The sequence below is a fragment of the Galleria mellonella genome, unplaced genomic scaffold, assembly GCF_026898425.1.
Source record: "Galleria mellonella isolate WM207_F2 unplaced genomic scaffold, CSIRO_AGI_GalMel_v1 utg74, whole genome shotgun sequence".
Taxonomy (NCBI): domain Eukaryota; kingdom Metazoa; phylum Arthropoda; class Insecta; order Lepidoptera; family Pyralidae; genus Galleria; species Galleria mellonella.
Genome location: NW_026442147.1, coordinates 2,844,956 through 2,861,790, shown reverse-complemented (window position 1 = coordinate 2,861,790; position 16,835 = coordinate 2,844,956). Strand labels below are relative to the sequence as shown.

The 16,835-nt window shown below is 31.2% G+C and overlaps 1 protein-coding gene across 4 annotated transcripts in view; it reads left to right on the top strand.

The window, feature by feature from the left end:
- Positions 1-16,835, top strand: part of LOC113516004 (histone-lysine N-methyltransferase MECOM-like) — a 103,451-nt gene that overhangs the window by 77,356 nt on the left and 9,260 nt on the right. For all 4 annotated transcript variants that reach the window (XM_052900976.1, XM_052900975.1, XM_052900974.1 and 1 more), the window contains exon 5: positions 12,010-12,121. In XM_052900976.1, the coding sequence (XP_052756936.1) occupies positions 12,010-12,121 (112 nt within the window). The remainder of the gene's footprint in view (positions 1-12,009; positions 12,122-16,835) is intronic.

Here is a 16,835-nt window from a genome sequence, read left to right as displayed (position 1 = left end):
TTTTTTTAATTTTGATAATTTAATTAATGTACCCTACATTAGATATACTTTTTTTAATTTGGTATTGATTTATTTTATGCAAGGTTGTATAAATAAGTAATTTATCATTATACCTTTACATCATGTTCCTTACGGGGCAGACATAGAGTACCAAGCGGTAACAGGATTTGTTTATGTAGATGTTATTCATCATATTTAGTCATTATGTTTAGGTCGAATGAAAACTCTTTACTGTTCCTTTCAAAAAACGATACAAATTATAAAGATTTACAATATTTATTGATTTAAACTTTAATGCACAACAAAATTTTATGTACATTTGGCGTACTTAACACAATATGTACACAAACAAAGTAAATAATTAATTATATAAACTTAATTACATAAATGAAAGGTAGAGAAGTTATCTCTCTGGGCAGCCTTATCGCTAAATAACGATCTCATCCAGGCAATCTTCGGATAAAGAGGAATAATATATTTCTTTTTTATCTGTTAGTACTTTATTTACTTATTACGTAATAGATAATTATAAAAATAAATCTTATAATTGAGTGTGTATTTTGAAAACTATAACATAACTCGTCTATGTATGTACACTACTATGTAAGATACTAACGAGTCTCACATCAGTTGAATCACGGTCACGCGTGCTTCACGCTTCGACAGTCCGCAGTTAATTGGAGTCACCTGCCCTATGCCCTGTGCCCTGTTCCGGTCCTCGTAAAATGTTCACCCCTGTCACGTTACGTACAGGTGGTTCATTATAGCAAATTTGAAAATCTGTGATTTTTCCTATAGGAAATTCAATTTGAAAACCTAAATGTCTCTATTCTTTATTTTTATTTTTTTAATAATAACGTTCTTTTGCTGAACAAAGGCCTCTGCTTTATTCCTCTAGGATTGACTTCGATTTAGAGATTGCATCTATACAGTCTGTTTATCTTCTAGGTCTTTCTTTTTTGAGACTAGGGCGTACAACATAATACTCGAAATAAAACACTATCAAGTTGTAATAATGATTTATTACTTTTTTTATTTTGAAGAAAAATATTATCGTGTACTGTGTAGTATTTATTGCTCTAATTATATTATATTACTGGCTGTATTTCGCGGCTTCGCCCGCGTGAATGAGTACATATAGTATCCTATGTGCTAAGTTAGGGCATAACCTATCCCTGTACCAAATTTCATTCAAATCCGTTCAATAGATTTCGAGTAATAGAGTGACAAAAATCCATCTATTCATATTACAATATCAATAGTTTTAATGTTAGAAAATTAACCCCATAAGAAATAATTGAAAAATCTAGAAATGTTTCTTGAAAAAGTTTTGATGATTCAAGTTCTAGAAACGTGTTGATTTGGTTGACATTTATATCCATTGTTATAAATTAAAAAATAAATACAATACAATATATTTTTGCGAAAATTTTAATTTTATAGTTATAGAGGATTTGTTATATGGATAGAGTAAATGAAAAATCCGTTAACCCTCTCACGCGCACGCTGTATAAACAAAAAACTACCGGACTTTCGGACCGAGCACCGGTGCCACGCGCATACGATGTTTAATTTAGATAAATCGCAACGTACGCGCTGCCTGATGTGAGAAATCACGCATATGCCTATATTAACGTAAGGGTCGTGTGTGGAATTAGTGCCACTGGAAGTGACAAGAGGACAGTATCAGTAATAACTAGGTGTTGTAAATATTTCTCCCCCTCTCTCGAACTTGTTCTCTTCTCTGTAACTCACAATGATCGGTCAAAAAAAGCGCTCCCACCGTCTTCGGCATAATCACATTTGTACATATAGACTTATACATATGGTATATGTATATCTTAATTATATAGAATATAAAAAAATAAATTGTCTTCACAAATGGTAACAATAACACATGAAATGTCATCATTTTTCAGAACTCAAATTTCTTATATTATTTGGAATTCTTTTGTGTGAGTTACAATAATCTTTTATTACCTATTTTACTCTTTATACTGATGTAAAACAAGAAACCTATTGCTTCATTACTCTGAACTGCGTCTATAATCAAAAGTTTTATCTAGTATGTAAAATCCTTTCATCAATTTCATATATTATTTGAATGAAGAACAAATTTAAAAATGTCAAATCTTGAAAAGTCCATAGTTTAAAAAATATTATGAAAATCATATATAATAAAATTATATCTAATAACTGTGTGATTGAAAACAAGTTGAATTTGACTTAATAAATATAAAATAAACGTTTCAGTATATAAAGTATTGATCTGTCACATCCAGAGTTATCTATTATATCAATGTCCATAGGGGTCTTCGGAGGTTCTATGCTGCTTTCCGGTGCGACGTTGTCGCAGCCGGCGTGGTAGGTGATTTATGGTTTTCAAATTGTATATAATTACCGTGTTGTTTAATAACAATTACTCGTGACATCGTGAAAACCAACATAAAAGAGCTTATATTCTAATGCCTAGTAAATTCATTAATTAAATAAATTAGGACAATCTATTTTATCTGTATAATATAATATCCAATCCCATGTAAGATAGTCGGAGAAAATTGAAAGCCAAACAATTCTCTCTTTAACAGTATATTATTTCTTCCTTTATAAAGATCACATTTTTTGCAACTTAGAATGGCAAATTAGCTAATGGCTCACCTGTTGGAAAATTATAACCGTCGCTTAAAGACATGAACAGTACCCTGGGCATAATAGAGTATACTGCGTCACCTGTAATACCTTTAATGCTTTGTCATTTTTTCATATTGTTAGCTTTTTTATTTCTTTAATCTTTATAGTTGTCATAAAAATAGCTCATTAGTAAATAAGCGTTTTATCTGAATAAGGAGTGAAGAGTCTCTGGAAGCGATGTGCACGCATGAGACGAATAGCACGAAGCAAGAGATGTATGTAGGTAGAGATAGCATTTTTATAATTTTAATGAATTTGCACGATACAACAATATTGTGAGTGGAAATTTACAAGTTTCTCCATACAATACAATTGCATGATTTTGTTTACCTATTATATTGTGACGGTAAAACTACCTATATAATATCATGCTGTGCTATGGTAAATTATAAAAGTGTCTAAAATCTTACCGTACGATTAAAGCAAAATGAGAATAATAATTTAGTAAACAATCATTAGTACTGAACACCCACATGGTGTAAACATTAGCTGCATGACGCTCGAATCTACAATGACTCCTAAATATCTATGATTAAAATCGATTTGCAGTCATTCTCTAACATTTTGTCATAATGATCCGGGCTTGCACAAGTGATGATTGATGTATAATTTGAGCGTTGAAATTATCTATAGAATTTAGTGACAATTTTAAAATATATTTTTTATTTATCAACCGACTTCAAAGTGGAGGAGGTTCTTAGTTCGTTTGTATTTTTTTATGTTTGTTATTTCATAATTCCATCAATTGTAAATCGATTTGGAAAATCCTTTTTTTATCGGAAAGGATATATTTACAAATTGATCATATAAAAAATTATCGAAATTCATTCAATAGTTTAGTTTTTAGATTAAAATAACTGGTTTTGTCACAATTGAAGTCGGTTTTTATGGGACACAATTTTTAATTATCATGCGCCGAATAAGGGTATTTATATTTGTCGAAAGAAAATGTACATGCAAAATAGGTCTTATTTGTATCTTCATCAAGTCAAGGTCTACCGAAAGAAGAAGGTCAATTATAAAGTGATTTTTACATTTTATAGGGTTTGTTTCCATACTGGTTTTGTATTAATCTTGTGACAATTAAAGCTGCCGTTTATTTTTGATGAGCCAATAACTTATTGAGAAGCAAAATCGACATGTAACGTTCGAAATTCAAATATTTACAATGTAAGGTATTTATAAAAAATCTCGTCGTTTATCGTTGATTTTTTGTAGAGCAGCACTTTTGTTTGTAAGATCGATACGTTAGTTTTTTTTTTGGAAGTCATTGTTTAGACTTAACTTTCTCGCGGGCTGGCGCACAAATATATCTTTATTTATTCATAAATATAATCCATCTACTTGTATATGCAATAACAATAATATTATAGTTATAACCCTTTATTAGCCGTTGCTTTTTTCATATCGGCCGCGTGTATTCGTGCCGGTAATGAATGAGTGTCGCGCGCGCTGACATTTGTCATCGCGCAATTGTCGTGCAGATTAAAATTGATGACGTTGCTTTGTCCGGCGCGGGCGCATGCGCTATTGTCGCACGCCTGATTCGTTATCACTGTGTACAATTAATTTTTGAATTTCGATAACGGTCCGAGATAAATATCTTATATATATATATATATTAAACATGTTACTGATAACTCAACTTATGAAGTTGTATTATATTGAGACACTGTAGTAGAAAAAAAAGTAAAATATATTAAATAATTTTAAAATACGACTATTAGGCACTGATTATAAATTTTCATAATTAGTAAGTAATGTACATTATATTGAAATATCAAAAACGTTGCATACGGGCCATTTGTAATTTGCGAAGGCGAGACACATGCATGCCACATTTTAAACAATTAAAATTATTAACAGTGCCTTGTTTGTATATTTATGAGTGTGCTAATTTTGTAAAAACAAATATTGATAGATTTAAATTTCGCACTAGAGCTCGGCATATTGACCAATTATGTGTAGTACCATCTAAAACAAAATTGATGAAGGACAGCATATTTTGTAAAGCTGTAATAATTTATAATAAATTACCAAAACATATACGAGGATTGACTGAGGTAAATGTTTTTAAAAAGAACCTTCATGATATGTTAATAAATAAATGTTATTATAGCCTAAACGAATATATTAATGATAAAGATAAATAGTCATTATTTGTAAAAAATAATGTCTCATATAAATATATTTTGTTTCACTGTATTATTTTAAATGTTATGTTTTATATACTGTTAACTGTTCCATATATTGTACGCTTATATAGCAGGACATGGAGATACTATTTAAGTCATGTAATACCTTAATTTGACCTATGATCCACAATAAAGTCATTTGTATTTGTATTTAAGTATTATATGTAGGTATGTTATAGAAATTATATTAAGGTTACTTGTACAAAAATTGGTTTCGGGAAGCATTTTTTCTACATTGCTCTTTACATGGAGCCAGTAAGATAGTTAAAGTCCTTAGATAGAAAGATGTTTTTATGCACTTAGAATGCCAATTCTACGATATATGTTTTGCCTTTAGCGATCCAAGTCTAATTATGTTGTCGATGCTTACAGCTAACAGTCTAAGAGAATACGTCTTTGTAAACTATTTGCTCATAAAATATAGATATAACTTAGTGGCTATGTCTGAGTGGTGTGCAGTTTGAGGCAAAGGAACCTGATTGTATGCATGAACTAAGGTAAAGTCCATTTTACATCTATACGGTATGATTCTATTATATCCTGATTCAGTTGTATCAAAAGTTAACCTACAAAAGTAAGTAAATATACACGTAGATACTCGTAGCATACGGTCCATCAGTGGCAATAGCTATTAATAATTCCTACATATTGCACAAGACACACGTCATTGCACAACAAAAGTAAAAGCGTAAATTGAAACGTCACATAATGGCGACGATTCCCCACGAAATGGAATGATTAATCAAAAAATTAACCAACAACAATGGCGGTACTCCCCCATTAAACCGAGTACAATCGTTCGGCGTCCCACATCGCGTATTTATTTAACAATCAAATAAATATTACAGACAATAAAATAAAAATATTTCAATTTAATATCACCGCTCGCTAGAAGGGTTGAATCTGGTACGGGTGCGAGTTGCGCATGTCTAGTTTTTGTTCGCGGATTAGAATTTCGTATCTTGATGTTGCGCAGAATTGAATAATTTCCACTACACAATGGGGGAAGTATTGTCGTGACTCTAAAATTATGTTTTGGATTATTTTATAATCTTATCATCTATTTTATGGTTAATTTAAATTAAAGTATCTACAGGTCGAATGCATATTGACAAAAATATTTCTGAAAGATAAACAGATACATAAAATACATAAAATACATACATAAAAAGAACGTAAGAATATTTTTTTTAATATTTTAATTGTTTTTAATTTTTTCTTTTTACATAGTTTGGACATTTAATGTGAACTACGTAAAAAATAATCAATAAAATTTAGCCTGTTTCGAAATTGTTTTCGATCACACAATAATGTTTGATTTAAACATTTTAAATATAATTTGAAATTAATAAATTACCAAGTACCTAATTATAATTAATGCAATAATTAATGCAGTAAAAAATACAAATAGGTTACTATTTACTACCAACATAATTATAAACATATCGTGTTAGAATTATATAGGTATGTTTTCTTAACACCATTATAAGGCCTAAGGTGATCATTAATTTTAATACCAACATTGAAATGGATATACGGACAATACCGTTGAGTTGAGAGCGATCGGGTCCAGTGCGACCGGCGCGATTGGAGACCGTTCTCACCCCGGGGCGTAACGGTAACGTGCTCCGGACGCACCTGATGCGTATGCCACTGGCCCCGTAAATTCCAACTTGTTGTTAGCTTGGAAGTCATTCATCAATGAGTTCTATAATTCATAGTATGTTTTGTATAGTCTAGTTCAATAGAACATAATGAAAATATAAAGAAACGAATAATTAATCCGACTGTAAAATTGTCTGCTGATGAACAATAGTGATACAAGTCCAAAATAGATTGGATGTTTCAGTTTGTTAGTAATTTATTTAAAGATGTTTCTGTTATAATTTCAAGAAAATTTGGTTACATTTTTATCAAGTTCTGTTGAAATATGACTACTGTTAATAATGACTATAGTTAATTCTAATCTTAGAACACTTGTTATAGGTTACTTCTGTCGATAGAGCAGTATTTTACTGAACTGGGTATTATCTTGTGGAAGTCTACATCATTAATTATTTTATTACAATTATTTGGTTTAACTCCGTTACCTTATTTTTTATTATATTTATCTTTAACTTATTTACAGTAGCGGAATTAAAGAAAACAATTCTAATCAAATAACCAGTGATAAATCAGTAATTCTTTCGGTTCCACTTGAAGTTTAAAATAATTAATAAATATTACATATAATAATAATACTAAATACTTATTATTAGACTTTAGGTAAAATAGACAGATACCTTAACTTCAACGCACTTAATGCACTGGCCTCGAAAATTGTTCAAATTACTTATTAGTCTGTAATGACTTGATAATTTTTTAAACTAGAATGAGTTAACAAAATTGATGTAAAACCAAAATGAAACTGGTTAGTTTCAATAAAAAATCGTTAAAATCAATTTATAACGGGTAAAGATATTTATATCTTGGAATATACATATTCAAATTCTTATATTGTTGAATTGAGAATATTAACGTATGAAAACTTTTTTGTTTTTAATTTAATTTGAATTTAATAAAAAATAAAAATCATTCTTTTTCTAGCTGTCAACATGTCTTTTATTCATAAAATTTAATATATTTAAAATAAAGCAAAATATAGCTAGAGCACTAACAAAGAATTTTCTTATATTCGAAGTTAGTTAAAATCTCAGTAATTTAAAAATTTTAGAACATTTGAGATATATCAATACATAGTTATTCTTAATAATTTTATCGGTACGCATTAATATATTTTTAAGGGAAATTGCTAACGGTATGAGAAAATAACAGGTGTCGCCTTTTATGGGGTCGTTTTATAAAGATCAGTAAGTCACCGTCACGGTGCGCGCGCGCTGCCCCGACATCTGGTGACGACGTGGGAAAACTTAACGCCCGCGCCACTCGCCATACGCGAAACTACTATAATTACATTTGGGAACTAGATTGAGGGTTGTAATATTAAGAAAAAAAAATTCACCTAAGTCACATTTATGCGAAGTTGTAAATTAAGATATAGTTTTATTTGTTAGAAATTCATATCGAAACCGTAGATTCAAAACATTATTATTTTTATTAGAATTTCGCTCTTTGATAGTACAAGTATTTCATTTTATCTCAATTTTCTTCGCTTAGAATAAAACAAATTTATGTTCAGAAAGTTTATAATTTTTTTTTATTTTGTTGGTACTTGTATTTCTTGGGTAACGAAGCCGGGGTTTAAATGTGTACGAGATAGAGAGGATAACATGGGCGAAGCCGCGACTCAATTTCAAAATTAGCACGATATTAAATACACTATCGGGACTTAATGCGATGAAAAATTTTTAAATTAACAAAGTACGATTCTTAGTAAATTATCTAAATAAAAATTTGTGGTAAAAACTATCATTATTTATAAAAAATACTAGTCCTTACCCGCTACTTCGTCGACGTGTCTGGGATTATGTTGATTGCCCGATATAAGAAAGGAGCCTATGATGATTGGTTGAGATGAAAGGTTTACGTTGAAAGAAGTAACAAATAAAACAAATCCATGTTAATATTACACTGATTTTGATATTATTTTGATAGGCTTATTTTGGTTAATCGTTAATTGCCCACTGCTGATAAGAGGGACTTTGCCTATAGTTGCTACGCTTGGCAGGTGAGTTGGCAACCGCAGTTAGGCTGTGGTAATGATTTAAAAGGGACGCTGTTGCCCATCTCTCGACCAATAAACTATATAATAAAAATTCCTTAGTCGCTTCTTACGACACTCACGGTAAAGAAAGGGATAGCCTATGCTGGGATTACACGATATATTAGTATCAAATTTTAAAGAACCAACTCAGCTATAACTTTTGTTTAAATTTAGTCCATTTCTTACATAGTTTTAAAATAATATATTATATAAATAACTAATTTTTTTTAAAACCTAAGGTTATCCGACATTGTACAAGGAACTTAAAAAAGAGCTACGGTTTAAAAGTAACTTGTAAGATTTGATCCTTGAATGATGTTCAAGGGTCAAATCTTATCCTATTAATATTATAAATGCGAAAGTTTGTAAGAATAAATGGATAGATAGATGAATGGGCGATTGTCAGTCTTTAATAAAAAAACTGTAGTACGACACGGATTACAATGAATTTTGGTACACGAGTATGTTACATCCTAAATTAGCACATAGAATAGTTTATATACCGATTCAAGCGGACGAAGGCATGAGATTCAGCAAGTATTTAAATATGTATATATTTTTTAATTTTTACAGGATTATACTTATTCAAAAGTAAAAGATAGTAGTAGTTTTTGTTGCAATAAATGGATAATGGCTGATGATGATGATGATGATGATGATACTTGTTCAAAAAGAAACATTTTTAATTATAAAATTCATAATAATTTCCTTTATAAATCTCTTTCCGACACTAAAATCGTTTAAAGCGATGCATTGTGGTTATGACACGCATTGATAATTTTTGTATTTTCCCTGCAATACAAACGTCGGGTCAAGTGAGCATATTAACCCTCGCAGGTGGGGTGGGGGTGTGACCTGCCCTCTAATAATTTGTAACCAACACTTCAGTGCTATATGGCATCATACACAGGTCGGTTGACCTTTATAGTGACATCATTGTGAATCACGTGACATCACTATCACTTTATTTTTTTAATAGTATCAGATTACTTTTTTCCTGAACCTGGCTCTAAGGTACGGTTATGTATTTATTAATTTTGACTTTTTGTGTAGAGAGATAGTGTTAAAATAATACTGTCCGACTACTACCTAATTGGGAGTCACGACGTGTGCATATTTATCTTTTACTAGCTTTTGCCCGCTATTTCGTATGCATGGATTTCAAAAGTAGAGAAACCAATGAAATAGTAAACTTTTTGATGGCTTATCAAGATGAAACATATACGAAACTTTAAGTTACACCTTCAAGAACACAACTGTGTGTAAACCATATCCATTTTGGTGTAGCAGTTTTTGCGTGGTGTTAGAACAAACACAGACAGACAGACAAAAATTTCAAAACAAATATTGTTTTCCCTGCTGTTCCTTTTATTAAAAACCTCTGATATAAGTTTCTTTTTTAACATTTCTGTTGTAATACAAGTCGTGTAGTTATAATTTTATTATAATAGTAAGATTAATTTATTCCGTAAATAAAAAAAAATCGGTTATTTTTTTCTATCATAAGGCTGTATAATTTTATTATAAATTATCAATTTTTTTAATTTTTTTTACTAATTTGTTTATACTTGAGAAAAATACTTCATTTTTCATTATGGTTCATAATTATATAAATAAATTAAGCAACATATTTTTAATATTGTTTCAATATTTTTTTTAATAGCTTATTAAAACTCTAGTTCACACTTGGTCGATGATATCAACTTTGTTTTATCCCAACCTTGCCTTATCACGGATAGCTCGTTAGACAATGCGCGAGGCGTGGCTTCGCTCGTGACTCGAATTAATTCTGCATGTGTCAATGCGGTCTTATACTTCCGACGCCCCACTCATGATTTGTTGTGCTGGATAACTTATTGTTCCTTGACGACGTTTGATTATAACTTACATTATAAGCTGGTTATTTTTTTGTCTATGGTAGGAGATTTTTTTTTATAAAAATTGACGTCGTACTGTTTTTTCTTTTTTTAATTATTTATTGAAATTGAAAATTCACCTAATAAGGTACTAGACTGTTTTATGCAATTTGAAATGGCAAACGATCAAGCTCACCTGTTGGAAGGTGGTACCGTCGCCTATAGCTATGAACTGCACTCATGGTGTTCCTTATGCGTTGACATTGTTGAAGATAAACGTATTTTATGTACATATATTGTAATGTATGCATGATCTATTCTTCGAATCAAAAAACTCTTGTGTTGTAGGCGTATTACAGGCGTTTATCATCAGATGGGCCGTATACGTATTGTTTTCCAAATCTTTGGTATAAAAAAAATTAAAACAGAGCTAGAAGAAATAGCTTAAAGAGCCAGCTACTGATGGAAAGGAAGATTCACAAATAGCAACCCAGTATAGGCAAATACGAAGTTTTTATATGATACTTAAACTGACAAAGAACCCCATCTGATGGTAGTCGTTGCCTATCATCGTAGAACACAATATTAGGCCCATGGCACCCCTCATACTTTGCTATTCCTGAGGACTACGATGTTATGCATCTGTACTCTGTAATTTCATTACCCTATACCATACCCTGCGATACTATGCCATTGCCTTTTTAAACTGAAACATATTCGTCATTCAGTCATTTAAGTACAACTGATTAACAGTAGAAACACGAGTGGGACAAAGGTACCCAAACTGATGTCTTTTGTGGATACTCTTTCAATAGTTAGACATTTATAATATAGAATAACTTTTTCATGTACCCAGTTAGTATATATGAAATGTCATTGAATTCGAACTAAATCGTGTTCATGTGAATCAGGGTTAAACAAGCTAGTTTAAATATAACTCGACCAACACGCAACTATATATTTCAACAATATACAAAACGTCGAGTAAATTAATAGAAAGCCAACAATTAAATGCAAACCCTTTCAACAGGATGCATAAAGTTTAGCTTGACGGCCGATATTGCATATTGACATTGGTTAATAAGTAATTTAAGAATCGCTAGTTGTATTCTGTGGCTTTGCTCGCTTGAATTTAAATAAAAAATATCCAGTGTGTTTATCTGGGAAATGATCTACCTGTATACCAAAATTAATTGGAATCAGTCCAACCCGTTGAGTGTATGTAAAGAACAAACATCCAAGGATTTGTACAAATTTTGATATTTTTACTTGATGTAAATAATAGTAATAGCTTTTAATTATGTGAATGCAGGTGGCTCAGGACCGGTCCTTATGGCAGTTTATAGGAGAGCCTAGCGGGAGACCTATGTTTAGTAGTGGACATATAATGGCTGAAATGATGATGACGATGATTATGTTAGGATTTATGTATAAGGTTAACAGATCTATTCACCATATCTTATGACAGTGCTAATTTTAGCACGATGTCTTATAGTTCTTAATACATATGAGATATGGTATAATTTGAAATGTTATATTGACAGGGCGTTTATAACTATTCCAGATCACCAGAGCTCGAGCACTAAGTACTCGCAGCCTCTTCCAGAGGAGGAGGAGCGTGAAGATACGGAGCCGAGGTGTTCATTCTGTGACGCGCCCTTCCCTAACATAGACGCGTAAGTTTTATTTCTAATACTAATTTACTCAGTATGTGTTGGCGGCGCCCTCAGGTCTGAAGGGTTTTATCGTTGTACACGAATATCGCTGACATGGTTTACTGGAGCCCTTTAGGTCAAGTTTTTTACACAGTATTTATTTTACTATGTTAGGCTTTGTGGTCCTGGCATAAAATACTCGCTCCTCCACTCCACTCACACTACCAGCTGGCTCCTTTCTTTCTCATGGGTGTTGTAAGAGGCGATTAAGGAAGAGCGAGGGATGAGTAGTAGCGTCCCTCTTATAATATCTCCAAGGCCTAACTGCGGTTGCCAATCTGTCTGCCAAGCGTGGCAACTATGAGCAGAACTTCTCAAGGGGAGGCTTATGTTTAGCAGTGGACAATTAAAGGCTTGATATGATGATCATTTATTTGACACCTCTGACTTTTGATATGGTTATACTGATTTTGTGTATTCTTCAAAGTATGAAGCGATAATTGTTTCTGAATTATCTAAATTGAAAATTCAAAGGATATTGAAATTTTACTTTGGAACCTCAAATAGCAGTCTAGCGTTGTTCAAATAAGGTAATATCGATAGCTTAGTCAGACAATGTTCGTCTAAGAAACACATACAGATAGCTAACCTAGAATTTTGTAACAGTCGTTTGTAAACAAAATAATATGAGTATGAACAATAACATGGTGTGCCAAAAAAGAAATAAATGCATAATGGTTCAATTTATTTAACGAAGGGAATGAATAATTTTTCTAATTGAATACTGACTGAAATTTGAAATCTATCCTACAATTTATAAAAAAAAACTTTTTTTTCTATGGTATTATAAATATTTTCCTTAATAGCTTTTTATAATATAATATTAAAATAAAATTGTATTATATATATATTTTAAAATTGTCGTTAATGCCTAGAGGAGAAAAAAGTCTATTGTAAAAAATATCTAATATTGAATGCAAATTTAAAACTTAATTGATTAATATAGAACGATAATTGCTAAAGTAAATGCGATCATTAGTCAATTTGTTTTATCTATCTACATATCTCAGTAACCCATTCCGGTGCTCTATTCTGTGGCTCTCGTTAGATGCAGAAGTCGATCAATTTCAAACGTCTTTAAAACTATTAACCTCTTGCCATTAATATTATTTGGTCGCCAGGAATGGTCCAGTAACGATTTATTTAGTAGAGATGTGCCCATTCGATAACTCGACTCGATGATTTGTTGCCGGGCGCGCCGCGGGCACGCGACGCTCGATCAAGCCTCCGCATCTGTTAAATACACTCACCATCTGACGATTACAGACATTTGAGATAATTTGACAGGATTAATGAAAAAGGATAATTTATTTTTGGTCACACAGCCATAAAACTACAATAGTTTTATCCTTTACTAATGACAAACAAATTACATTGGAAACTAAAATAAAATGCTCACTAAAATGATAAAAAAGTGTCCCATTACAAATAAAAACATCATGAATTTAATATCGGCACGACAAGCGACAGAAAGCCATAATGATGGGCTGTGTCATCATATTCTATTGAAGTGGCGTCGGTGCTCATCAATAATGCAATACTAGATCGAGATTATCGACATGCACCGTTTTACGTATCCTCACGTCCTTATCGTGTCATCCACTATTGTTTTAAACGCTTTCAACAATTATCGACGGAAATCGAAACATTAAAGCGAAACTATGTATTATTTTCTATTTATATTTTATTCAAGAAGCTAAAAAATTATATGTCACTGTCACCTGTTTTCTATAAAGTTTGTAAGTAAAGATGTTAATACTTTCATTTGATATGTTTTATGTTATAGAAAATTAGAAAATTAATATTATATATTTTAATTATTATAGTTATGTAGGTATCATAAAAATCAGCGTATAGCAGCAAACAAAATTGGAATTTTTGTAATAATTTTAACAGATCATTTCGCTCCAGCAGCAACAGTTTACGTGTATGACGTCATACGTTTTCCAGCTGTTACTTTACACAACAATATTTTTTAAATTAATTATATTATAAATAATATACATAAGTACATAAACGTATTTCAATAGCAATACTGTTCCTTTTTTTATAGAAGCCTGATGGAGTATATTGATATTCTGTCAGGTCGATCTCCACACTGGAATTCATCGTAGTAAATTCTTGTTGAATTTGTCACGATGGGTTAACTAACCTGTTTCTATTCTCATCTACCATCACTCACTGATACCACGCTAGCGTTAACGTAGGCGGAGTTGTTGTATCGGCCGTTACCTGTTAAATATAGTCTCTCCCATAAAGTGGGGTTTGCCAGTAGTTGCCATATTTGGCAGGTGGGCTGGCAACCGCAATTTGGTTTTAAGTGATGTTTTAAGAGGGACGTTGCTACCCATCTTTCCACTATAAACTCCCTTAGTCGCCTCTTACAACACTCACGGGACCTGCACTACCACATTAGACGGGGTTACCATTCCATTATCATCCATTTTAACTAGAAAAGTAGCGGTATACTTGTAATATTGTCAACAATATACATCACCAACCATCGATAATATTATTGATATTTTAAATTATACCGTCACGCGTGCTCCTAATACCTGTCGAGGTTTGTTCCAATGCATCGTACGTTACGAAATCCCATTGAAGTATCTTATCGGATTTGTAATTCACTATCGCACATTGTGCGATTCTGTAGCAAATTTGCTACTTACCTGTTTTTTTATTAAAAAAAAAAAAAACAGGTGAATTACTTAGTGTATATTTTTTAATTTCATAATTGTGTATTTATTTAATTTAGTTGGATAGAGTGTAATAAAAAAAACGTGTGGAAAAAAAGTTGTGTTGAAAGTGGAGTTTTTTATATAAATCTAATAAAAGTGAAATTACAACATAATTTTGTTATCCGTATTTTATTTTCAATAAAATAATAAACTATGCTATGTATTATAATATATTTATGCATTTGTTCAGCCTGGCAACAAAAATTTTCATCAAACTAAGTAATATTAGAAACAAATATTGAGAAACATTATCGGCAATTAATTATTGCTTCCGAGTCGCTCGATGCACGGACGCGCGCACTCTCACTTTCGTCAGCGGTAGAGGCTGTCACAATTGGAATGATCTTCGGAGCCGCTGTCACACCTCGAACCAATATCAGCATGATCAGCGGTTACGAAGTCAAAGCAGAATTATACGCTATCAGTTCGTGATCGCCTCTTTTGTACAATCATTATTATTTGCCCATCATAGATTTAGTTTATTTATCGATCTTCGTTCGTGATACGCGATTTATCGTTTTGCGCTTATTTTACGTTTAAGTAGGTATCTGATATAATTAAATTGATTTCTCTAAACTATGCAAATAAGAGAATAGTCGTAAAGTAAAACTGGTAATAGATATCGTTGACGTATTGTTTGTTTTTTCATAATTATTTAACAATTTAAAATTGCATATGATAGAGTAGTGGAGTAATAAAATGGTGCTTGTTTAGTTTTACTATTGCTTATTTATATAATATATTTTTATATCTTTTTAATAATATAAATTATTGTAGAACTATTGCCGATTTTATGACTCAATAGCTGTTATTATTTATAGTAGCAATAATCGACAAATTATACTCTCACATCTGATTGTTTCTTTAAGGGTTATAGTAAGGAGCAAATGTATTTATTTTATTCACTTTTATTCTTTTATTTGTTTTTACACGTGATTTCACTTCGCGTGATCGGAAAATGTTCACTGATTGGGATGAGAGCTTATGTCCTTTTCCATTCCACATAGTACTTGTATATTAAATTTCAACTTGTATATTTAATTTAAAGTAAGGATTATTATTATTAGATTAGGTTTAGATTAGAACTAATAAATATATAATAATAATAATAAATACTATACTGTTTAAATTTTTTATTATACGCACACTGCCCACTGGTAATTTATACTTCTTTCTATTCAAGGTTTGTTGGAATAAAACTTTTACAAAATTAATTTCGCCCGTTGTACGTCTTCGTTTAATATAATTTATAACAATATAATTTTTGTGCACTATAAAGTATAAATAAATAAAAAAAAAGTATTTCAATATTTCAAATTTGTTGACGGTAATTAACATATATTCGTATGATAGATACCCAGTCCGTGTCCTGCCTGGCCTGCCGACATCGGTAATATCTTGTCCTTATCTCGATATACATCGATTATACTATGGAATTTCTCAACCGATTGTTAGGATCTACAATCGATTATTAAAATGTAACTAGAAACGTCTGTAGTACGTCATTAGAGTAGGGCACTAAAATGTAACTTTCTCGTAACTGATTCGCTATTTGCGTAGTTTAAAATAGTAAAATTTTAAAGAAATAAAAATGTGTCTGCAATTCGAATATAGACCTCACTAAGCTTAAAATAATTAATAATTATAGATAATAAGTAAGTAGTTCAGATATTGCAGAAAGTAAGTATAAATAATTTGTATAGATTTATTGTATCGATCGTTGAAAGCTTCCGACAAGTCATTGGCATAAAAATTGATAAAAAAAATTTACATAACATGTAATTTTATCGTCAGAAGCGCTCTACTTACGAGTACATTCTCTTTTTTGTACAAACGTTTCAAAATTTTGGTTGGCTGACTGAAAGGTCACTCTTTTTTTTTTTAATTAAACTCGTTTGGTGATTTATTTCCACTTATTCGTTCATTCTTAATTAGGG